The sequence below is a fragment of the Oncorhynchus gorbuscha genome, linkage group LG01 (genome assembly GCF_021184085.1).
Source record: "Oncorhynchus gorbuscha isolate QuinsamMale2020 ecotype Even-year linkage group LG01, OgorEven_v1.0, whole genome shotgun sequence".
In the NCBI taxonomy this organism is placed as follows: domain Eukaryota; kingdom Metazoa; phylum Chordata; class Actinopteri; order Salmoniformes; family Salmonidae; genus Oncorhynchus; species Oncorhynchus gorbuscha.
In genome coordinates, this window is record NC_060173.1 from 110307182 (window position 1) to 110333272 (window position 26091).

At 42.3% G+C, this 26091-nt stretch overlaps 1 protein-coding gene across 1 annotated transcript in view; it reads left to right on the forward strand.

Moving 5' to 3' along the window:
• The window catches only part of LOC124038771 (glypican-6-like), a 190275-nt gene that overhangs the window by 78868 nt on the left and 85316 nt on the right, over window positions 1-26091 (forward strand). Inside the window, exons 3-4 of the mRNA XM_046355040.1 lie at window positions 3458-3849; window positions 12425-12590. Of these exons, the coding sequence (XP_046210996.1) occupies window positions 3458-3849; window positions 12425-12590 (558 nt within the window). The remainder of the gene's footprint in view (window positions 1-3457; window positions 3850-12424; window positions 12591-26091) is intronic.

Sequence of the window (26091 nt, forward strand, 5' to 3'; positions counted from 1 at the left end):
ATTCTGGTTGTTCTTGTATTCTAGTTCTGGTTGTTCTGGTTGTTCTGGTTGTTCTGGTATTCTGGTTGTTCTGGTATTCTATTCAGTTGTTCTGGTAGTTGTTCTCTGGTTGTTCTGGTTGTTCTGGCTAGTTGTTCTAGTTGTTCAGGTATTTCTGGTTGTTCTGGTATTCTAGGTTGTTCTGGTATTCTAGTTGTTCTGGTATTCTGGTATTCTGGTTGTTCTGGTTCAGTTCTGGTTGTTCTATAGTTGTTCTGGTATTCTGGTAGTTGTTCTGGTATTCTGGTTGTTCTGGTTGTTCTGTATTCTGGTTGTTCTGGTATAGTTCTGTTTCTGGTTGTTCTGGTATTCTGGTTGTTCTGGTATTCTAGTTGTTCTGGTTTCAGGTTATTCTGGTTGTTCTGGTTGTTCAGGTATTCTGGTTGTTCTGGTATTCTGGTTGTTCTGGTATTCTAGTTGTTCTGGTTCAGGTATTCAGGTTGTTCTGGTATTCTGTTATTCTGGTTGTTCAGGTATTCTGGTTGTTCAGGTATTCTGGTTGTTCTGGTATTCTGTTCTGGTTCTGGTTATTCTAGTAGTTCTATTCTGGTTGTTGTGTTATTCTGGTTCTGGAATTCTGGTTGTTCTGGTTTATTTCTTGTTCTGCTAGTTGTTCTGGTTTCTGGTTGTTCTTATTCTGGTTGTTATGGTTCTCAGGTTGTTGTTCTGGTTCTAGTTCTGGTATTCTGGTTGTTCTGGTATTCTGGTTGTTCAGGTTCTATTCTGGTTGTTGTTCTGGTATTCTGGTTGTTCTGGTTTCTGGTTGTTCTGGTTATTCTAGTAGTTCTAGTTGTTGTGTTATTCTGGTATTCTGGTTGTTCTGGTATTCTAGTTATTCTGGTTGTTCTTGTATTCTAGTTGTTCTGGTTGTTCTGGTATTCTGGTTGTTCTAGTTATTCTGGTTGTTCTGGTATTCTAGTTATTCTGGTTGTTCTTGTATTCTAGTTGTTCTGGTTGTTCTGGCATTCTAGTTGTTCTGGTAGCTCTGGTTGTTCTAGTTGTTGTTCTGGTTGTTCTAGTTGTTCTGGTATTCTGGTTGTTCTGGAATTGTTCTAGTTGTTCTGGTATTGTTCTGGTATTCTAGTTGTTCTGGTTGTTTCTAGTTGTTCTGGTTGTTCTGGTTATTCTAGTATTCTAGTTGTTCTGGTATTCTGTTGTTCTGGTTATTCTAGTAGTTCTAGTTGTTGTGTTGTTCTGGTATTCTGGTTGTTCTGGTATTCTAGTAGTTGTTCTATTCTAGTTGTTGTTCTGTTATTTCTGGTAGCTGGTATTTCTGGTTGTTCTGGTATTTGTTCTAGTTATTCTGGTTGTTCTTGTATTCTAGTTGTTCTGGTTGTTCTGGCATTCTAGTTGTTCTGGTAGCTCTGGTTGTTCTGGTTGTTCTGGTTGTTCTAGTTGTTCAGTATAGTTGTTCTGGTATTCTGGTTGTTCTGGTATTCTGGTTGTTCAGGTATTCTAGTTGTTCTGGTATTCTAGGTTGGTTGTTCTGGTTCTGGTTGTTCTAGTTGTTCTGGTATTCTGGTTGTTCTAGTTGTTCTGGTAGTCTGGTTGTTCTAGTATTCTTGTTCTGGTATTCTGGTTGTTCTGTTCTGTTGTTCAGTATAGTTGTTCTGGTATTCTAGTTGTTCTGGTTGTTCTGTATTCTAGTTGTTCTGGTTGTTCTGGTCTGTTGTTGTTCTGGTTGTTCTGGCATTTGTTCAGTATTCTGGTTGTTCTGGTAGGTATTCTGGTTCTAGTTGTTCTGTTGTTCTGGTATTCTGGTTGTTCTGGTTTCTATTCTGGTTGTTCTAGTTGTTCTGGTTGTTCTGGTTGTTCTGTTGTTCAGGTATTCTGGTTGTTCTGGTATTCTGGTTGTTCTGGTTATTCTATTCTGGTTGTTCAGGTTGTTGTTTGTTCTTGGTTGTTCTGGTTGTTCTGGTAGTTCTGGCATTCTAGTTGTTCTGGAATTCTAGTTGTTCTGGTATTCTATTTGTTCTGGTTGTTTAGGTATTCTAGTTGTTCTGCTATTCTGGTTGTTCTGGTATTCTAGTTGTTATGGTTGTTCTGGTATTCTAGTTGTTCTAGTTGTTCTGGTTTCTGGTTGTTCTGGTATTCTGGTTGTTCTGGTATTCTGGTTGTTATTCTGGTTGTTCTGGTATTCTGGTTGTTATAGTTGTTTCTGGTTGTTCTGGTTCTGGTTGTTCTGGTTGTTATGTTGTTCTGGTATTCTGGTTTATAGTTGTTCTGGTAGGTATTCTGGTTGTTCTGGTATTCTGGTTGTTCTGGTAGGTATTCTGGTTGTTTCTAGTTGTTCTGGTTGTTCTGGTATTCTAGTTGTTCTGGTATTGTTCTGGTATTCTGTTGTTGTTCATGGTTGTTCTGGTATTCTGTTGTTCTGGTATTCTAGTTGTTCAGGTATTCTGGTTGTTCTGGTATTCTAGTTGTTCAGGTATTCTGGTTGTTCAGGTATTCTGGTTGTTATGGTTGTTCTGGTATTCTAGTTGTTCTGGTATTCAGGTTGTTCTGGTATTCTGGTTGTTCAGGTATTCTGGTTGTTCTGGTATTCTGGTTGTTCTGGTTATTCTAGTAGTTCTAGTTGTTCTGGTATTCTAGTTATTCTGGTTGTTCTGGTATTCTAGTTATTCTGGTTGTTCTTGTATTCTAGTTGTTCTGGTTGTTCTGGTATTCAGGTTGTTCTGGTTGTTCTGGTATTCAGGTTGTTCTGGTATTCAGGTTGTTCTGGTAGTTGTTCTGATATTCTTGGTATCCACAGCAAATGCTATTCATTCCCAAAACCAAGCTATCTGGGAAAATACATTGTGTCTTTTCACCACTAAAGAAATAGTTACAAGTAACTATAGCAATGTGCATGCAACAATCTTTTCATTTATCACATATCAATGGCTGTATTGAATGTATGAATATACAAACCTCTACTGCAAAGTCACACTGCCAACTCCACTGCATTTCTACAAATCAACGTGAGCAATACAGATTCTTATTGCTGAAGCAGTATGTACAGTAGTTGAATAGGGCCAGCCTATAGAGAGTGACTGGCAGTATAGGATTACTAATCATTAACACTTCTGAAGTCTAGAGGAGAATATGAAGATGGGTAGTATTGGTGTGAATAAACACTCAGTGTTAACCTGAAAACGTCTGTCTGTTCTCCGTTTAATTTTAGCAACAGTGTAATGTAAAAACCTCATGGAAGTATGCCAGTCTTAGACCCAGACACCCTTCATCTATGAAAGACAAACTGATGCACAGTGTCTTTACATTTTAAAGAATACAAATGTTAACTCAAGTCAATAGGCATCTCATTATAATTGCATGCCCATCTTAACAGCATCAGAGTGCTCGTATTTGAAGACAGATGTAGGCCTACATAGACTATAATGAACAATATTTTAATTGTCTCCTATTCCTCTTGACCCAGAGTTCTTCCTGGAGTTGTTGGAGAACACGGAGAAGTCTTTGAACGAGATGTTCGTGCGGACCTATGGAAAGCCGTACATGCAGAACTCGGAGGTGTTCCAGAACCTGTTTGCCGAGCTGAAACGCTACTACACGGGAGGCAACGTCAACCTGGAGGAGATGCTTAACGACTTCTGGTCGCGGCTGCTGGAGCGCATGTTCACGCTGCTCAACTCCCAGTACGTCATCACTGAGGACTATCTGGAGTGCATCAGTAAGTACACGGACCAGCTCAAGCCCTTTGGAGACGTACCCAAGAAGCTCAAGGCTCAGGTTACCAGGGCTTTCATCGTGGCACGCACTTTCGTCCAGGGCCTCTCGGTCGGTAGAGAGGTGGCCAGCAGGGTGTCCAAGGTAAGCCCTCGTCTCTGCCATTCATAAGCAAATTGGGTTGAGTGATTTTAGTTTGGGCTAATTTGCTGCTATTGTGCAGCAGGGGATGATGGTCATTTTAATAAGGAATATATACCACTTGCCCAATGGGAATTTCCCCCTGAAACCTTTCACCCAATTTGATCATGTAAAATTAATGTCATAGATTTATATCAACACTTTCCCCAGAATTGAACAATTGACAGATTTTCTTGGATCCATCATTATCACATATCAATATTATATTTCAAAACCTCATAGATCATAAAACTGAGTATTTTGTTGGTGTTTGGGGCTGGATGGATTGTGCTGGTGGAGAGAGAGAGTACAACATAATATAACAGTGTATCCAACGCATTCTTAAACAAGCTGAAGGTCTCTGTTTTGCTTTTTGGGTTTTCTTTTCTCCCAGGAGATCCCCCACAGGCTGGTATTTCGATCATACACTCTTCTGACTGACTTACCACTGCCTTCCCACCACTACCATCTCTTTGTATGGGCCTATGGGCTGTTGGGTTAAGGCTCGGGGCTGCCTTTTCAAGGATTCTATAATGACCTCTGGTGGGGCCTCCCATTGTTCAGGAGGAATTCTCAAGCATGGGAAGACTATCTGGCTCCAAGCTATGGGAATATAGATATATATTTTTTGCTATGTTTGTATCTCTATCACCGAATATTTTTTAAAGTCTGTATACCGTCCCCATTAATCTTGCTGTGAGTATTCTGTTTGATGTAATGTTAATGCTGCTAGCTGCTTTTGCTGTATATCATTGCCTTGGGAGTGTGTACTTTACTTTCAATCTTATGCAAAGGAACATTTAAAGGCATAGCAAGAGATGTATGCTTGACATTGGCTCCACTCAACAACAGCTGTTTTCTAGATGTCTTGTTTTCAGTTAATATCAGTGGTAGAAGAATTACCCAATTGTCATACTTGAGTAGAAAAAGTAGAGATACCTTAATAGAGTCACCCAGTAAAATACTACTTAAGTAAAAGTATTTGTTTTTAAATATACTTAAGTATCAAAAGTAGAAAAATGTAAGGAATTTAAAATGCCGTATATTAAGCAAAGCAGACGACACCATTTTCTTGTTTTTAAAATGTATGGATAGCCCAGGGGCACACACCAACACTCAGACATTACTTACAAAGGATGCATTTGTGTTTAGTGAGTCTGCCAGAACAGAGGCAGTAGGGATGACCACGTGTTCTCTTGATAAATGAGTGAATTTCACAATTTTCCTGCCCCGCTAAGCATTCAAAGTGTAACAACCGCTAAGCATTCAAAGTGTAACAACCGCTAATAAGCATTCAAAGTGTAACAACCGCTAAGCATTCAAAGTGTAACAACCGCTAAGAATTCAAAGTGTAACAACCGCTAATAAGCATTCAAAGTGTAACAACCGCTAATAAGCATTCAAAGTGTAACAACCGCTAATAAGCATTCAAAGTGTAACAACCGCTAAGCATTCAAAGTGTAACAACCGCTAATAAGCATTCAAAGTGTAACAACCGCTAAGCATTCAAAGTGTAACAACCGCTAATAAGCATTCAAAGTGTAACAACCGCTAATAAGCATTCAAAGTGTAACAACCGCTAAAGTGTAACAACCGCTAAGCATTCAAAGTGTAACAACCGCTAATAAGCATTCAAAGTGTAACAACCGCTAATAAGCATTCAAAGTGTAACAACCGCTAATAAGCATTCAAAGTGTAACATTCAAAGTGTAACAACCGCTAATAAGCATTCAAAGTGTAACAACCGCTAAACATTCAAAGTGTAACAACCGCTAATAAGCATTCAAAGTGTAACAACCGCTAAGCATTCAAAGTGTAACAACTGCTAATAAGCATTCAAAGTGTAACAACTGCTAATAAGCATTCAAAGTGTAACAACCACTAAGCATTCAAAGTGTAACAACCGCTAAGCATTCAAAGTGTAACAACCGCTAATAAGCATTGAAAGTGTAACAACCGCTAATAAGCATTCAAAGTGTAACAACCACTAATAAGCATTCAAAGTGTAACAAGTACTTTTGGTTGTCAGGGAAAATTGTATGGAGTAAAAAGTACAATATTTTCTATAGGAATTTAGTAAAGTAAAAGTTGTCATAAAAATATGAATAGTAAAGTACAGATACGTCGTACTTTAAAGTATTTTTACTTAAGTACTTTACACCACTGATTGATAGCAACATTAGAACACTGGCTAGACTTGTAGATCAAGTTTGCTTCCATAGCCTCGTGGTCACAAGCCAATTTATCTGAATTGTATGTGTTTGTTTCCGTTATTGGTGTTAATAGTAATGTGTGTACACTGTTCTGTGTTGTCAGAGGAGAAGCCTGGACATCAAGGCTAGTAAACAGTTAATATACTGTTTGGAAATGGAGTCCTTTTGCAACAGTTGCTGGCCAATGAGTTTATGTTCACCATAATTCATGATTGGGGTGTGTATCATGCAGATTGTAGCGCAGCTATGAGTGGTCAAAGGCACAAGGAAACCCAAGGCAATAGGCTGCAAGAGGAGAATCACATGTATAACCCCCGAACATAGAACAAACTCAATCTTTCCACTGCTGGTCATTCATTACCGGCAAGCATGGTGAACTCCAGCCAGGGCTGCCTGATGAAACCCATGAGGATGAGTTGTTACTGTCTGTGGTAGTGACACACGTCCTGGATTCCCTGGCAGCCGCCGTGTCCCCACCTCAACTCTGACATTACCCAGGGACCTGTGACACGGGTCATGTGGCGGGGCCATGGCCCTTTGATCCAAGGGGCCTCAACTCATCTGGAGAGATTGGGTGTAAGCATAATGGAATAGGACACCCCAGAGGAGTGACATGTGACATCTATGCCTAGTGCTGCTAAGGGGCTTTATTGAGTTCCAGGAGCTCCTGCACTACCTCACATCACAGCAGTGTACAGTTTATGACTAAGACACTACTACACTGCTTATCTATATCCCAGGTCAGGTCAGCTTATCCATGGTCAATCAGAGCTTATCCATGGTCAATCAGAGCTTATCCATGGTCAATCAGATCTTATCCATGGTCAATCAGATCTTATCCATGGTCAATCAGAGCTTATCCATGGTCAATCAGAGCTTATCCATGGTCAGTCAGATCTTATCCATGGTCAGTCAGATCTTATCCATGGTCAATCAGATCTTATCCATGGTCAGTCAGATCTTATCCATGGTCAGTCAGATCTTATCCATGGTCAGTCAGATCTTATCCATGGTCAATCAGATCTTATCCATGGTCAGTCAGATCTTATCCATGGTCAATCAGATCTTATCCATGGTCAATCAGATCTTATCCATGGTCAGTCAGATCTTATCCATGGTCAATCAGATCTTATCCATGGTCAGTCAGATCTTATCCATGGTCAATCAGATCTTATCCATGGTCAGTCAGATCTTATCCATGGTCAGTCAGATCTTATCCATGGTCAGTCAGATCTTATCCATGGTCAATCAGATCTTATCCATGGTCAGTCAGATCTTATCCATGGTCAATCAGATCTTATCCATGGTCAGTCAGATCTTATCCATGGTCAGTCAGATCTTATCCATGGTCAGTCAGATCTTATCCATGGTCAATCAGATCTTATCCATGGTCAGTCAGATCTTATCCATGGTCAATCAGATCTTATCCATGGTCAGTCAGATCTTATCCATGGTCAATCAGATCTTATCCATGGTCAGTCAGATCTTATCCATGGTCAGTCAGATCTTATCCATGGTCAGTCAGATCTTATCCATGGTCAATCAGATCTTATCCATGGTCAGTCAGATCTTATCCATGGTCAATCAGATCTTATCCATGGTCAATCAGATCTTATCCATGGTCAGTCAGATCTTATCCATGGTCAATCAGATCTTATCCATGGTCAGTCAGATCTTATCCATGGTCAATCAGATCTTATCCATGGTCAGTCAGATCTTATCCATGGTCAATCAGATCTTATCCATGGTCAGTCAGATCTTATCCATGGTCAGTCAGATCTTATCCATGGTCAGTCAGATCTTATCCATGGTCAATCAGATCTTATCCATGGTCAGTCAGATCTTATCCATGGTCAATCAGATCGTATCCATGGTCAGTCAGATCTTATCCATGGTCAGTCAGATCTTATCCATGGTCAGTCAGATCTTATCCATGGTCAATCAGATCTTATCCATGGTCAGTCAGATCTTATCCATGGTCAATCAGATCTTATCCATGGTCAGTCAGATCTTATCCATGGTCAATCAGATCTTATCCATGGTCAATCAGATCTTATCCATGGTCAATCAGATCTTATCCATGGTCAATCAGATCTTATCCATGGTCAGTCAGATCTTATCCATGGTCCATCAGAGTTTGACATTCAGTTACACATTACTGCATAAATACCAGCATGGACTAATGTTTTCCCATTTTCTAAACCTCTGAAATGAAAAGATATGCCCAGGGATATATCAAGGCTCCAACATTGTCATTATGGGCACACAGCGTATTTCTATTCTTCAGTTTTGCAAAGCGGTGATGTGGCTATTGATTGATTCTAATAATAGGACTCTCTTTTGATGAGCTCGAATCATTAGAATAATACATGCTCTGCAAACGCTGTGTGCACTCAAAGAAGCCAGCAGTCCAGGGAGATAGGGGGAGAGTCATGCAGACATTATGGCAACTTACTGAGTGCTGGTCTGCACCAAAGCCATTTGTGGAGGAAGAAAGCATTTGTCAGGTGTCAGTTCTGCAAATTGAAAAAGGAGGAAGCAACGCTATACCATATCTTACTGTACGGAAATGCACATTAAGGATTCTGTCAGTAGAGTATTTTAAAATAAAGTGCATCTCAGATTCAAATGGATGAAATTGGAATCTGAAAAAGACAAATAGTTTTAGTGTCAATGTGAAATGTATGAATTGTGTTTACCAACAGTTTCTATGCAACTGCAGAACAAAGCAATCAGACATCTCACAATTATTGAAGGCACATATAGTGACGACAGATACCAGAGATTGTAGTGATGACAGGTACCAGAGATTATAGTGACGACAGGTACCAGAGATTATAGTGACGACAGGTACCAGAGATTATAGTGACGACAGGTACCAGAGATTATAGTGACGACAGGTACCAGAGATTATAGTGACGACAGGTACCAGAGATTATAGAGACGACAGGTACCAGAGATTATAGTGACGACAGATACCAGAGATTATAGTGACGACAGGTACCAGAGATTATAGTGACGACAGGTACCAGAGATTATAGTGACGACAGCTCCCAGAGATTATAGTGACGACAGCTCCCAGAGATTATATTGACGACAGGTACCAGAGATTATAGTGACGACAGGTACCAGAGATTATAGTGACGACAGCTCCCAGAGATTATAGTGACGACAGCTCCCAGAGATTATAGTGACGACAGCTCCCAGAGATTATAGTGACGACAGCTCCCAGAGATTATAGTGACGACAGGAACCAGATATTATAGTGACGACAGGTACCAGAGATTATAGTGACGACAGGTACCAGAGATTATAGTGACGACAGCTCCCAGAGATTATAGTGACGACAGGAACCAGAGATTATAGTGACGACAGGTACCAGAGATTATAGTGACGACAGGTACCAGAGATTATAGTGACGACAGCTCCCAGAGATTATAGTGACGACAGGAACCAGAGATTATAGTGACGACAGGTACCAGAGATTATAGTGACGACAGGTACCAGAGATTATAGTGACGACAGCTCCCAGAGATTATAGTGACGACAGCTCCCAGAGATTATAGTGACGACAGCTCCCAGAGATTATAGTGACGACGGGAACCAGAGATTATAGTGACGACAGGTACCAGAAATTATAGTGACGACAGGAACCAGAGATTATAGTGACGACAGGTACCAGAGATTATAGTGACGACAGCTCCCAGAGATTATAGTGACGACAGCTCCCAGAGATTATAGTGACGACGGGAACCAGAGATTATAGTGACGACAGGTACCAGAGATTATAGTGACGACAGGAACCAGAAATTATAGTGACGACAGGAACCAGAGATTATAGTGACGACAGGTACCAGAGATTATAGTGACGACAGGAACCAGAGATTATAGTGACGACAGGAACCAGAGATTATAGTGACGACAGGAACCAGAGATTACCCCCTTGATATCTTAAACTCGCTACTCGCAACATGTGAATTTGTGGGGGTGTCAGTGGGAACATGACAGTGTGTGAGTGATCAACATCAGGCTGTGTGTTAAATCAAGCCAATGACGAAGGACGCTGGCAGTAGATGTTTGAGGCGTATCAGTCCGTCACGGTAGTGTATTATTTGATCTACTAGCCTGACTCTGTGGAGGCGGCTGATGATGCTTCCACCTCCTCTTCTCCTCAGCAATCCTCACTGGTGGGTTGGGAGAAGCAGGGGTCCAATCATATCAAACATGAAGACAGCTCAGAAGCCACTCAAAACACTGACTTCCAGCCGAGCTGCGGCTCTTCTCTCACCTCATGCGTGCAGTGTCTGGGTACTTTGGAAAGTTCAGACCAGTACCCGACTCCCTTTCTCCCCACTGGTACATCCCTATTCCTCCCTCTACCTTTGTTGGATTTGTTCTGAAATACACAAAGTAGTTTGAGCCCTGTGTCAAATTGTACTTCTTTCAGAATTTATTTTTAAAATTCAGAACAAAGACTAGGTGTTTTATTTTAATTTTAAAGATGTTGAGATTAATTGGAAAATACTCTTATGAAATGGGAATGTTTTTATGTTATCGATTTTTTGCCAGAGTAACAAGAATCTCAATCTCAGAATCTCAATCTCACTTAATAAAATGCATAAAACATGTAGAAACATACACACAAACTAAATCAAACTGAGGCACTGGCAGAAATTATGGTCAGGGAATAGCTATTTCATAGAGGGCTGAGCTGCAGGAATAAGGTTAAGAAACGATTTAAGAACCTGTCTGTGTTTGAAAAAGAGATGAAGCCATTAGCCATTACCTGGGAGTCTGACTTTAAACAAAAGGGTGTGGATATTTGCATTATTGACTAAAACATTTCTGTTGCTGTATTGTTGCTGAGCTTCTGTTCAGCAACATAGATGTAAGAGCTGTATATGGAGCTAGATGGCGGACAGTGGAGCTAGATGGAGGACAGTGGAGCTAGAGGGCAGACAGTGGAGCTAGATGGAGGACAGTGGAGCTGGATGGAGGACAGTGGAGCAAGATGGAGGACAGTGGAGCTAGAGGGCGGACAGTGGAGCTAGATGGAGGACAGTGGAGCTAGAGGGCGGACAGTGGAGCTAGATGGAGGACAGTGGAGCTAGATGGCGGACAGTGGAGCTAGATGTAAGAGCTGTATATGGAGCTAGATGGAGGACAGTGGAGCTAGATGGCGGACAGTGGAGCTAGATGGAGGACAGTGGAGCTAGAGGGCGGACAGTGGAGCTAGATGGAGGACAGTGGAGCTAGATGGCGGACAGTGGAGCTAGATGGAGGACAGTGGAGCTAGATGGAGGACAGTGGAGCTGGATGGAGGACAGTGGAGCTAGAGGGCGGACAGTGGAGCTAGATGGAGGACAGTGGAGCTAGAGGGCGGACAGTGGAGCTAGATGGAGGACAGTGGAGCTAGAGGGCTGACAGTGGAGCTAGGTGGAGGACAGTGGAGCTAGATGGAGGACAGTGGAGCTAGAGGGCGGATACTGGAGCAAGGTGGAGGACAGTGGAGCTAGATGGAGGACAGTGGAGCTAGAGGGCGGACACTGGAGCTAGATGTAAGAGCTGTATATGGAGCTAGAGGGCGGACAGTGGAGCTAGATGGAGGACAGTGGAGCTAGGTGGAAGACAGTGGAGCTAGATGGAGGACAGTGGAGCTAGATGGAGGACAGTGGAGCTAGAGGGCGGACACTGGAGCTAGATGTAAGAGCTGTATATGGAGCTAGAGGGCGGACAGTGGAGCTAGATGGAGGACAGTGGAGCTAGGTGGAAGACAGTGGAGCTAGATGGAGGACAGTGGAGCTAGGTGGAGGACAGTGGAGCTAGGTGGAGGACAGTGGTGCTAGGTGGAGGACAGTGGTGCTAGGTGGAGGACAGTGGTGCTAGGTGGAGGACAGTGGTGCTAGGTGGAGGACAGTGGTGCTAGGTGGAGGACAGTGGTGTTAGGTGGAGGACAGTGGTGTTAGGTGGAGGACAGTGGTGCTAGGTGGAGGACAGTGGTGTTAGGTGGAGGACAGTGGTGTTAGGTGGAGGACAGTGGTGCTAGGTGGTGGACAGTGGTGTTAGGTGGAGGACAGTGGTGCTAGGTGGAGGACAGTGGTGCTAGGTGGAGGACAGTGGTGTTAGGTGGAGGACAGTGGTGTTAGGTGGAGGACAGTGGCTCTAGATCTAAGAGCTGTATGTAGAGCTCGATGGAGTACAGTCATTTCTTTATATACATGAAACACGGAATCATACCGTTTACTGGATTCATTTCCATGTGTTGAACAGCCTTGTAAGTTGTATCCGATGTATAGCTGGCCTTTGTTCTCACATCTACCCACTAGGTGAGCAGCACCCCAGCGTGTATCCGAGCACTGACCAAGATGATGTACTGCCCATACTGCCAAGCCATGCCCTCCGTGAAGCCCTGCAACAACTATTGTCTGAACGTCATGAAGGGCTGCCTCGCCAACCAGGCTGATCTGGACCCAGAGTGGAACCAGTACATCGGTAAGAGCCCTCCCTCCCTCCCTCCCTCCCTGACTGTGATTTGGACTGTTCTGACTTTGCTTCATATAAAAAATGCATTTTGTCTTGAATTGTTGTTTAGTGTTGTCATTTATCTGCACTTAGTTCCACGGGCAGAACTTGGGCGCTGTGATAAGGTGCTTTTTACTGTTTGAATCCTTCTCTTTACCTTTGACAATTTATTCTGGATGGAAACGCTATTATTTATTGGCTGGTGGGCTCGTGCTGTATTGAATGAGCACTTGCAGTGTGGTAGCTACGCACTATGAGGAACGCAGAGCTTTGTGAAAAGCACTTCAACAGCAGCTTGTTCAGCTCGGGGAGATTACAAACATGAATATAACATGGACGTTATTTATTTATTAGAATACCTTATTCGGTTTGGAGCCTTCATGTCAGGACTGCTGGAGTGATCTAAAGCAGAGCAGGCTAGCTGTGAGCTGCACTTTAGAGACGCATGTCAAGAATGCCACTGTCAGAAACTAGCAGTTGAAACGGGGCCACAGCTCTCTGGATAGTTGTTTCATGTCAGAAGAGCAGAGGTCCAATGTAATGTACAGCGCACTGAGATGTTGGTGGAGCAGCGTAACGTGCGCCAGATGAATATTCAATGGTAAAAATGAAGAACCTTGTTACTTGGACTAAGCTGATGGTATGTGTTTTACTGTCTGATGCCCTGATACAGAGCTCGGCCACCTCAAAGGCTTCCTACTGTAGGCTACATCAGCCACCAGCCGTACTTGTCACTGAACTACTGCATTATAAGATTTGTCTAAGTGTATTATAGAAACCTTTCGTCATGGTGTGTTTTTATGTTCTTCTATTTGAAAATTGGGTGGTCTACACTGCTACACAAATAGTTGAACAACCTAACTGAAATAGTCATTTTTTTCTAGGTTTGAATTGCTCATACTCTCAAATGGAGGATTGTTCCCAGGGTGTAGAGTAAATGTCAGTTTCATATCTTTTGGCTATCTGACATTTCATATTCATTATAGGCTCAAAGATTTTCAATTAGCTCAAGGTCCAACCACAAAGAGATATCGATCCTGCTTTCAGAGCTTACAGTAGTGATTGCATGTCTGCCAGATGTCCCCTGAGCTTCTCGTTGTTCTTTAAGTAGTTTAGATTTTTTTTAAAATAATAAACTGCTCAAATAATGAACTGCTATCTGTAATAACACTAGCATTGATGGTTTCTGCTGTGATGGTGAAATCCATTTAGTTTGCCTACGAGCTCACAAACCAATGTAGGATTGTCATACACACTTCAACATTCTTTTCCATCCACGAATAGGACCACAGTGTAGTAATGTACGTCAAACTCACATGAAAACCAGCTATTCCAGTTGCCGGGAATAGAAGGGAGAAGCTGGTGACTACAGGGCTTTGAGTGAAAAGATCACAAAAGCCTGGACCGACATGGAACTTGCATGGAACCCCTTACACTTGTGGGAATTGGCCTATATGGATAGGGCTAAATTAAAATGTGTCTTACAGAAGAAATATGGAAAGCATAACCATGGTAGCAATTAACAGTTTGGAGATTATGGGAGAATTATGAGATGAAAGGTTTGGACAAAACAGTTGACCTGACACAAGACTGAATCCAAACATGACACTGTTGATTTGATGTGCATTTTACATTTACTGTACTTTTTTTGTCGCATTTGTTGATAACGAAATCTGAAAATAGTCTTGATACAGTAACATTAAAATAATATTCTTGGAAAATTTGGGGTTGGTGCAACATAAGACAAAAAAAGGACAAAGGTTTGAGTGAGGGTCTAACTGGGGTTTCCAAGTGGCTCCAAACCTCTGCAAGTGGCCACAGTTCCTAAGTCGTTTCAATGCACTTTCATGACTCAAAGAAGAGTCTTCAACTATACGTTTAAAAAAAAATGTTTTAGCTCTCCTAGCTATGGCGTTGAGGAACTAGAACAAGCACACATGTACAGTAGTTGTTTTGTTTGGAACACAGCCCTGCATCCCCGTCTTTACACAATTACTGTTGTCTACGCAATCCAAAAAGGTCCATTATAAATCGGAATATGGGTCAGGTGGGCATAATTTGAAAGCTTGTATTGCCAACATGACAAACTAAATGATAAAATAGGATCTTACAATGTTAGGCTTTCACAAGGCAATTCAGAGAAGCAGATGGTAATTTTACTACGCAAACTGGAGTGCATTCAGATGCCACGGCAAACGTTCTTCACAATACAACAAACAGGCTCATTCTGTTCAGGACAACCCAGGGTATGACGCCATGTCATTTTGTAACTCTACATCAAACACCGTGATTATAAACTTTGTCACTGTGTATTACATGAGTTTTATGTGCACATTTGGACTCTCAGGTGTTTTTGCTTGCTTGTATGACATCAAAGCAGTATTTATTATAACCCTCAACATCTCATCTTATACATAGAATCCTCGTAAGTTACAGAATTTCCCTCACTCGGACATTAAAATATTTACAAAAGTTGCCCAATTAGCTAGAGGGATAAGGGCAACTTCCTGTCATGTGTGGTGTTCAAGTTCACAACGGCTGTCAGTCAAAACCCATACAGAGCTGTGAAGCGCAGAGCCAGAGCTCTGACATCATGTGTAGCATATTACTGTACAGCCACCGTGTTCCAATGTAGGTGCTTATCATTGTCCAAATCTGCCATTTTCCAACCTGTATAGGGGTACGTAAAGATATTCATCTTGATTCCAGTGGCATCTATCCAGCCCAACAGTGTCTGCTCCACTGACTAGACGAGATACCGGAGAGGTGAAAAGCTAATTCAACCAAGGACTGAAAAATATTTTTTTCAGTTGGAAGCTGAGCTTCCGATTGCAACGATTTTTCCCTCAGCACCTCCTCGTTGCTAGAACTCCACCAGCAGGAAATTTCACTCTTTGACACAGTGCATAGGAACTCCTGACAGAACTTGGACAAGAGGGCAGTCATTCACATTACCCTCAGCCTGACCTTCATTTATCTTCAGTGTGTGGGGGGTTAGAGGAGGGACTCTGGGAGCATGGCCTTGAGCAGTCAAAACAGATGTTCATTCAATCCAACTGTGATTCTGCTTCCATTCATTCAGTCAAGCTAGCTAAATATGTATTGCTTAAATATCCATCTCTTCTCAGAATAGCTGTGTGTGTATGATGGTGTGTGTATAGACATTATGGATACAAAAGGTATGCACAGCAGTAGTTATACTACAGTAGGATGAGCCTTGACTAGTATAGAGTATATAAAGTTGAAGTCGTAAGTTTACATACACTTAGGTTGGAGTCATTAAAACTTGTTTTTCAACCACTCCACAAATTTCTTGTTAACAAACTATAGTTTTGGCAAGTCGGTTAGGACATCTACTTTGTGCATGACAAGTAATTTTTCCAACAATTGTTTACAGACAGATTATTTCACTTATAATTCACTGTATCACAATTCCAGTGGGTTAGAAGTTTACATACACTAAGTTGACATCATTTGAGTCAATTGGAGGTGTACCTGTGGATGTATTTCAAGGCCTACCTTCATACTCAGAGCCTCTTTGCTTGACATCATGGGAAAATCAAAAGAAATTAGCCAAGAGCTCAGCAAAAACAAATGTAGACCTCCACAAGTCTGGTTTATCCTTGTGAGCAATTTCCAAATGTCTGAAGGTACCACATTCATCTGTACAAACAATAGTACGCAAGTATAAACACTATGGGACCATGCAGCCACCATACTGCTCAGGAAGGAAACGCGTTCTGTCGCCTATAGATGAACGAACTTTGGTGCGAAAAGTGTAAATCAATCCCAGAACAACTGCAAAGGACCTTGTGAAGAAGGAAGGAAATGGTTACAAAAGTATCTCTATCCACAGTAAAACGAGTCCAATATCGACATGACCCGAAAGGCCGCTCAGCAAGGTTGAAGCCACTGCTACAAAACCGCCATAAAAAAGCCAGACTACGGTTTGCAACTGCACATGGGGACAAAGATCGTACTTTTTGGAGAAATGTCCTCTGGTCTGGTCTGATGAAACAAAAATTGAACTGTTTGGCCATAATGACCATCATTATGTTTGGAGGAAAAAGGGAGAGGCTTGCAAGCCGAAGAACACCATCCAAACCGTAAAGCATCATGTTGTGGGGGTGCTTTGCTGCAGGACGGTCTGGTGCACTTCACAAAATAGAGGGCATCATGAGGAAGGAAAAATTATGTGGATATATTGCAGCAGTGAATTATAAGTGAAATAATCTGTCTGTAAACAATTGTTGGATGTCATAAGGTGAATGCGCCAATTTGTAAGTCGCTCTGGATAAGAGCGTCTGCTAAATGACTTAAATGTAAATGTAAATGTAACATCTCAAGACATCAGCCAGGAAGTTAAAACTTGGTCGGAAATGGGTCTTCCAAATGGACAATGACCCCAAGCATACTTCCAAAGTGGCTTAAGGACAACAAAGTCAAGGTATTGGAGTTTGTATATGTAAACTTCTGACCCACTGGGAATGTGATGAAAGAAATAAAAGCCAAAATAAATCATTCTCTCTACTATTATTCTGACATTTCCCATTCTTAAAATAAAATGGTGATCCTAACTGTTCTAATGCCAGGGAATTTTTACTAGGATTAAATGTCAGGAATTGTGAAAAACTGAGTTTAATTGTATTTGGCCAAGGCGTATGTAAACTTCCGACTTCAACTGTACATACTGTATGAAGTGAGTACAGCAAGTGCACCTGTGTTTGTGTGGATCGACCATTTCAGGTTGTCATTGCGTCGAGGATCTTGAATCTTTTCACCGTCTCAACTGGATGGGGGCATGCTCGCTCTGAAGTTCATCAGCTCCTTCGTTTTGTTGAAGGAGAGGTTATTTTCCTGGCACCACTCCGCCAGGGCCCTCTCATCCTCCCTATAGGCTGTCTCGTCGTTGTTGGTAATCAGGCCTACCTCTGTTGTATCGACTGCAAACTTTATGATTGAGTTGGAGATGTGTGTGGCCACTCAGTAGTGGGTGGACAGGGAGTACAGGAGGGGGTTGAGCAGGCGCCCGTGTTGAGGATCAGCTTAGCGGAGGTGTAATTGTTAGAGTAGACAAACATCCTAGTTTCTTTGAAGTGATTTGTTTGACAAGAAGATGAAAACATCATGACTGATTGTGTTCATGCCAAATTAAAAGTTAATAATTTAAAAAATACTGTTAAATGAAATGTTTAGCTAGTAACGTTAGCATATCAAAGGGCTGAGATTAAGCTTGGCAGATGCACTGTGTACTGCAAACCATGGAACTATTAGTATGTTGAGCACAAGAGGCTGGTGAGGGGAGGATGGCTCATAATAGCTGGAATGGAGTATATGGAATGGTATCAAACACATGGAAACTGTGATCCCATTCCATTTATGCCATTCCAGCCATTGCTAACCACCCGTCCTCCCCAATTTTTGTATATCTTTTTTTAACCTTTATTTAACTAGGCAAGTCAGTTAAGAACAAATTCTTATTTTCAATGACGGCTTAGGAACAGTGGGTTAACTGCCTGTTCAGGGGCAGCTTGGGGGTCAGCTCGGGGGTTTGAACTCGCAACCTTCCGGTTACTAGTCCAACCCTCTAACCACTAGGCAACCCTGCCACCCCAATTAAGGCACCACCAGACGGCACTACAAATCAGTTCAGTTATTTGTGGTTTTGTATGTGTTAATGTAATAATAATAATTGATTGGATTTATAAAGCACTTTTCTACCAACTGAGGTACTCAAAGCGCTTTACATAGTAGGGGGAAACTCACCTCACCCACCACCAACATGTAGCACCCACCTGGGTGATGCACGGTGACCATTTTTGTGCCAGAGCGTTGACCACACATCAGCTATCAGGTGGAGAGGTGAGGAGAGATATATGGCTATTAAGGAGTTCATAGCCAACCCCCACGGCCAACCCAAGCCAAATGATATACTCCTGCGAGAACCTGCTTTCAGTAATTTATTTATGCAAAGAAAATGTTCGTTTTATTTGTCTGTCAGTTGGTAAGACTAGCAAGTTTGCACTTTCTCTTTTCTTGCCTTAGGCGGGAAACAAATGGGCCAAGCGAATGACAAATGACTGAGTTATTTCACGTAGAACAAAATGTCAAATATTCAGTGAACCTAGTAGAATTCACTGCTTAAATAAGCATGGCTTAATTTCAGTATTTCAAACTATTAAGAAAGGGGCTGAGTGGGAAAGGTGCTGTACCTTTTAAAGATTGATTTAATCCACTGTGACTATTAAAACTTACCCAAACCAGAAACCGTGGATAGATGGAAGCATTCGCGCTAATCTAAAAGCTCAAACCATCGCATTTAACCATAGCAACGTGACTGGGAATATGGCTGAATACAAAACAGTGTAGTTATTCCCTCCGTAAGGCAATCAAACAGGCAAAATGTTACAGAGACAAAGTGGAGTTGCAATTCAACAGCTCAGACACGAGAGATTGATTAATCGTAAAGGTCATGACGCAGTTATCACACGCATAACATATTGGACACCAAAACGTTTCCAGACTAAAGCCAGTTGTTAAAACGTATCAGATTAAACATTACAGCATTGAAGATCATTTTCAGAGGCTTTTATCTATGCCACCTGTCTGCACATCGAACATATGCCTACCGCTGTTTTAACAATAAATCAGACAGTAGAAACGACAAATGTTTAAATGTGCTAATCTGTCGGCTGAATTCAAGCAAAATGGTTAAAGGTGTTTTTCTTATTCATGTAATTAAAATAGAAGCAATACATCATGGATTATATTGGTTCCACTGAGTGGACAGTGTCAAATCCATTTGTTCCCATTGCAGGAGAAATCCATGCTGACCGCTGCATGAAAAAACAACAAGAATGGCTCAGTCTATGAATGATGGAAACAGGAGGCAGACATCCTTTATTTAAGCTGCGTTATGACTTATGGCATGTGAATCATTTCACTCCAGGTGTTTTTACAAAAAACTATGTTCATATTGTACACCAGTGAGAACATGTACTCTTATATTCTCCACCTGGCACAGCCAGAAGAAGGTCTGGCAACCCCTCAAAGCCTGGTTCCTTTCTAGGTTTCTTCTTAGGTTCCTGTCTTTCTATAGAGTTTTTCCTAGCCACCGTACTTCCACATCAGCGTTGCTTGCTCTTTGGGGTATTAGGCTGGGTTTCTGTATAAGCACTCTGTGACAACTGCTGATGTAAAATGGGCTTTATAAATACATTTGATTTGACCCAGTAATAGAAAAACTGAGTAGTCATGTGAAGTAAGATTAGATGAGATTATTATATATATATATATATATATATATATATATATATATATATATATTGTTGATAGGATGAAATATCTGAAGCATTGAGTAAGCGAACTGATGAACATCTGTCAGTCCACACCTGATTACTCCTCACTGAACATATGCTGCGTTCACCAACCAAAGTTTTAGTACAGAGTGCAAATTACGGCGGGCCCAAGGGTGGTCTCAGACCCCCTGAATGAGACGAGAGTCCCCCTAAATCCAAGAAGGGAAAACTTGGGCTGAGGGGGGTGGGTGTCTTTAAATAATGCTAATTTAACTAACCCCTAAATTAAATGAACACCCCACCTCTGTCATGACTTAATCTTGTTTTTCCCCATGTGGCTGTACTTGTCATCTCAGGATAGTCCCGCCCCTTTTCACGTGTCCCAACTTTTCTTTCTACCCCCCAAAATATATTTGTGTCAGCAGGATGCATTCAATTAATTTAGGCTACAAGTGTCATTACAATCGCTGAATGTCATGAACCTTTTTGGGGTGTTGTATAACAGATGTCTCTTTCCATTCATCAAATGGCACTAGTGCACTTTTCTGGAGTGGACGGACATGCGCAGGTAGCCTACTATCACGACTGGTTGTTTTCATGCCAAATTAAAAGGTCATAAAAATATATATTATTAAATGTCTAGCTATTAATGTCTGCATATAAAACATGAAGGTTTACCCCTCTCATATGAATATAAAAGTACAATTTCAGCGTATTAAAGTTACCTTAAAACAAACCATCAATATCTCATTATACTGTACAAGTCATTATATGAGGCAAATGCACAATTGTGACTGAAGATGTTGATAATTCCCCTGGTGAGTTAATCAGCTTCTTGCTGCATGCATCCTGCCTGGACGGTGGCTCAGAGCAGCCAAGGTGGGGAATAACACCCTGTCTTAAAGATACAGAGAGTGTTATGCGTGACCTCCAGAGGTAGCGTTCAAGATGTAAGGAAAACGCAAGCTTACATTACAGTTATGTCTCTCTCGATACCTCTTGAGAATCTCTCAAAATTCTCCTTAAATCTCGTCAATGAGAATAGAACCATACACTCTCAGTTTGTGTAATGGCTGGTTGTAATTCCATAGACTCAGTTTGTGTACTGGCTGCTTATAATTACATGTCTTTGAGGTGCCTTTGAATTTTTGTATAGGGAGGGAATTATCCTTTTCATTGAATAATGTTTTGAAATGTCAAATTTTGCAAAAACTTTTTTTAAAGAGGTTTTTAGTTGGGCTGTCCTAGAGAATTGATGTCTCGATCAGCCTATGTCGTTGGAACATCCGTCACCTGCTGTGGTGATGAATGTGGCCCTCTCTATTTTACACCCCACGTGACATGATCATTTTTTTGTGTTGACAGGTGGTTGAAACCGATGATAGTAAGCGATTTTCCTTCCTGCTCGACTACTGCAGTGCACACAACAAGACCACCCATTGTCCTTGACTCACAGTTTTCTCTTCAATTATTTGGCTTCATTGTGATATTGACTAGTGTTGTTCTCTCTGGAGGCCATATGTCACCACACTGATTTTATTTGGTCATTTATTTTTAATTTGTGTGATTTGTTTCACCGGGGTAACCGGAGACAGCCACAACCTCACTATTCATGACATTTCTAACCAACAACATTTCCTGTCCTTTGTGGAGATTTCCTCATGAATAAAATATAGCAGAGGAAGGGAAGAAACTCCCAGCAGCACACCACTGAAGGACTGGCTGAGAAATAGACCTCACAAACTGGCTAAAAGATTGTCCTCTTCTGCAAAGGCACTGCACCAAAGGGAATTGAAATAGTGAATATATTGTTCATTAATTGTGTGTCCTTTCCTTACTTTTGTTTAAACATTGATCTAATTAATTGCCTCAACACCACAGCAGCTAATGAAGTCAGTCAGTAGGGACCTAATGCAACAGGGTTTTATTAAAGGTCAGGCACAGTCAAACTCACGTTATTCATCAAATTGTGTCATGTGTGGAGGATGCCAGGTGAAAGTACAATCAATAAAGTCTGAAAAATGACAACTGTTGGCTCATCTATAAACCCAGTGTGAAAACGCCTCGATCAAAAGAATGAGTTCAGGGGGAGCAGCCTATTGGTCGAACGAGTCACGTCACCAGTTCATAAATGTGCATACACCAATGGGAATCCTTCTTTGCCCTGAATCACAGGTCTCCCTCCGAATAGGGGTTGGCTCACCATCATCCATGCCGAGAATGCTGCCGAGCAAAACAAACTTCTATCTAGCCAGTAGCGGTGCGTGGGTAAAATCACTAGGGTAGCCAAGCCCCCCCTTAAAAAGAATAAAAAGCCATATTACAACCTGCCCTACATCCTCTTAATTCAAATGCCTTGCCACCGTGATATATAGGTCTAAGGCTGACACTATAAGAAGACACAGTGACAGAATAAATTCAACCACACCTGTGTTTCATCACAAAACCAGATAACAGCCTCTGTCCGGTGGAGTCCACAAAGCATTTTTGCATGTAACAAACAGTTACATGACCTACAGCATGGTCAAGTAAGTTAATGTTTCCAACATTTTCAGACCACTAAACAACTATTGATTTAGAACCACAGAGAGTTACCTCAGGTCACAAAGAAAACAGGATTTGTCTCCACTATTCCAGCACCATTTCAACTTCAATATCATCAAATCCTCTCTGCTTAGTCTAATACAGTGACAACTAAAAGATACCCAAAACAATTTAGTCCAATCAACGTAAGCTAAATATGTGGCTGTCCATGGTTCTGATTTGTGCGTGTGCGCGTGTGTGCGTATGTGTGTGTGTGTGCGCGCAAGTAGAAAAAAATGTTGACTCACCCTTCTTGTAGAGAAACACTATCCTCCTCTCTTTCATGTTGATGAAACGGTCTATCACTCTGCCATACAGTACACACTTTTATTTTTGGTTGTCCTAGGCTACCTGGCTAAACCGTTTGCTTGCTTGCCTAACCTCCATTCATGGACAACGTCAGCTAGTTAATATTAGCCTTCTACATCGAGCTACATATTGAACCTCCAGGGGCACAACAATGTAATAATTATTGGTTGGATCAGAATATCTGTTATAATCATTGACCAGTACAGAGAATTAAGTAAAACCACAAGTCCAAAGCCCTATCTCCATCCGTGGCTAATTTAGGAAAGAGTGAATTTTAGTTAGCTGGCTAGCCACCGAAGGACAACAACACAACGAGATGCAACAATTCAAGTGTTTCTGTCAATGACGTCTGCTCTCAATGGGATTTGATAGGAGTGATGCCAAATCCAAACGGGCTTCCCTTGACACTTTTTTTTGGTGCGCCAGGACCATTCACAGCTGAGCTCACTCAGTTTAGCTCAATGCTGATTGGCTAATATTTTCTACTTTTTTTGTCAAGGGAGCCCAAATGCTCTCTGGCTTCCCTTGAATTAAATGCTACGGACAGCAACAATGACATTCTCTTTTGGACCAGACAGCATCAGATAGATGGCCTACAGAGGGACAGAGGGCCGCTGTTTCACTCACTCGGATGCTTTCTCCTGTGAGATACATTCAGCCTTTTGCAAATTGAAGGAAAATTATGAAACACAGAGAGACGAAAGATAAATAATTTTGTTTGTTTATTTTCCCATTTTTTTAGGAGAGCCTGGCATCCTTGAAATCCATGAATACACACCACTGTAGCTAGCTTGCAGGTGTTCAGCTAACATGGCTACGTATAGCATTGTTCCATGATGCCAAAGTAAAGATAAAGATTTGCCTTGATTTCCATTATGGATAATATTTCATACATTCTGCTCTCAAATCAAACAGCATACAGCCTCACTGATAGTCAAAGATGAGAGAGTTTCATTTCTCAAATTCGGATACATTTTTATCGGGAAACAATATTATGGGTGACGTTTTTTGTCACTCTTAAGACTATTTATCTGGGAAATAGGATGACTGTGCATTCCCTTTAAGCTTCATATGTCTATGTTGCTCAGAGAAATATCAATCTTGGTGTTCACCATTTGACTCTTGTTTTCACAAATGAAACCTTGAGTCACGTCTAATTTGAGATTATACTGAATGAAAGACAAAAGCAGCAGACACAGAATATGAAGCAACACTCGGCAGTACTAAATGGATAATTATGATGGTTGTAATTGTCTTTGTATCTGGCAGACAATGACTTTTTGACAGAAGAAGTGAATCTTCCCTATCTGAATTCTCTGCTTTGTTCACTCCGCAGCGTGTGTGAGTCTCAGTGTAAGTCTCAGCTTGACTGTATGCTTAGAAGAAAGGCAGAGAAATGACATGCAATTTGATAATGTATCTAATTATAAAACATATGAAGGTGCAATCAGGGGGAGGGATGGGAAGGGAGGGATGGGAAGGGAGGGATGGGGGGAGGGATGGATGGGGAGTGAGGGATGGGGAGGGGAGAGGGAGGGATGGGAAGGGAGGGATGGGGGGGGGGAGGGAGAGGGAGGGATGGGGGAGGGATGGATGGGGAGTGAGGGATGGGGAGGGGAGAGGGAGGGATGGGGAGTAAGGGATGGGGAGGGGAGAGGGAGGGATGGGGAGGGGGGGTGGGGAGGGAGAGGGAGGGGAGGGATGGGAAGGGAGGGATGGGGGGAGTGAGGGATGGGGAGGGGAGAGGGAGGGATGAGGAGTAAGGGATGGGGAGGGGAGAGGGAGGGATGGGGAGGGGGGTGGGGAGGGAGAGGGGGGGGTGGGGAGTGAGGGAGGGAGGGATGGGGAGTGAGGGAGGGGTGGGGAGGGAGGGAGGGAGGGATGGGGGGAGGGATGGATGGGGAGGGGAGAGGGAGGGATGGGGAGTAAGGGATGGGGAGGGGAGAGGGAGGGATGGGGAGGGGGGGGGGGGGGAGGGAGAGGGAGGGGAGGGAGGGAGGGATGGGGAGTGAGGGAGGGAGGGATGGGGAGTGAGGGAGGGGTGGGGAGGGAGGGAGGGAGGGGTGTGTGTGTGTGATTTAGCAAGGTCTTCTTCCAATGCTATTCCACCCCACCACTGGAACCTCTGCTAAATGGATTTATAATGGATGTTTGCTCTCGGACAAATCTTTGTGGCCAGTTTCAACACACAGGGACACAGGGTTAAGCAAATACAAATAAGTCATCTTATATCCTTTGTGATATGTGACCACAGTTGATAGAATCCTGGAATCCATTCATGTCCCTAGGTGTGGGGAAAGGTAAGGGTTGAATAGTCAAAGCTGTTAGAAGAAACGGCAATGAGCCCTGCCTTGCTGGAACATTAGCCCAAATACATTAAGAATATATTCCTGATGGACTGTAGGCTGAGCCTTTGAAATAATGTATTTACCTAATCTGTCACCAGATTGAAGGCAGACCAGAAACATTTGTTTTTTAATAAAGACGTAGTGAAAACAGTAGTTGTGAGCCTGTTACTCAAATATTACCATAATTCACTTGAAATAAATTACTTTTTCACCATCATTTTGAACAAAAATGTGAAGTTTTGTAGGAGAGTTGCTGAATATGTGTATATACAGTGCCACTCAAAGTTTGGACACACCTACTTCCAGGGTAGTTCTTTATTTTTACTAGTTTCTACATTGTAGAATAATAATGAAGACATTAAAACTATGAAATAACACATATAGAATAATTTGGGTCAAGGGTCATCAAGGGTCTACAGTCAATCACGGACTATAAAAGGAAAACCAGCCCCGTCGTGGACCAGGATTTCTTGCCCCCAGACAGACTAAACAACTGTGTTGCTCGCTTTGAGGACAATACAGTGCCACTGACACGGCCCGCTACCAAAACCTGCGGGCTCTCCTTCACTGCAGCCAAATGTGTCAACCCTCGCAAGGCTGCAGGCCCAGACGGCATCCCCAGCCGCGTCCTCAGAGCATGCACAGACTAGCTGGCTGGTGTGTTTACGGACATATTAAATCAATCCTTATCCCAGTCTGCTGTCCCCACATGCTTCAAGAGGGCCACCATTGTTCCTGTTCCCAGGAAGGCTTAGGTAACTGAGCTAAATGACGACCGCCCCGTAGCACTCACTTCCGTCATCATGAAGTGCTTTGAGAGACTAGTCAAGGACCATATCACCTCCACCCTACCTGACACCCTAGACTCACTCCAATAGGTCCACAGACGACGCAATCACCATCACACTGCACACTGCCCTAACCCATCTGGAC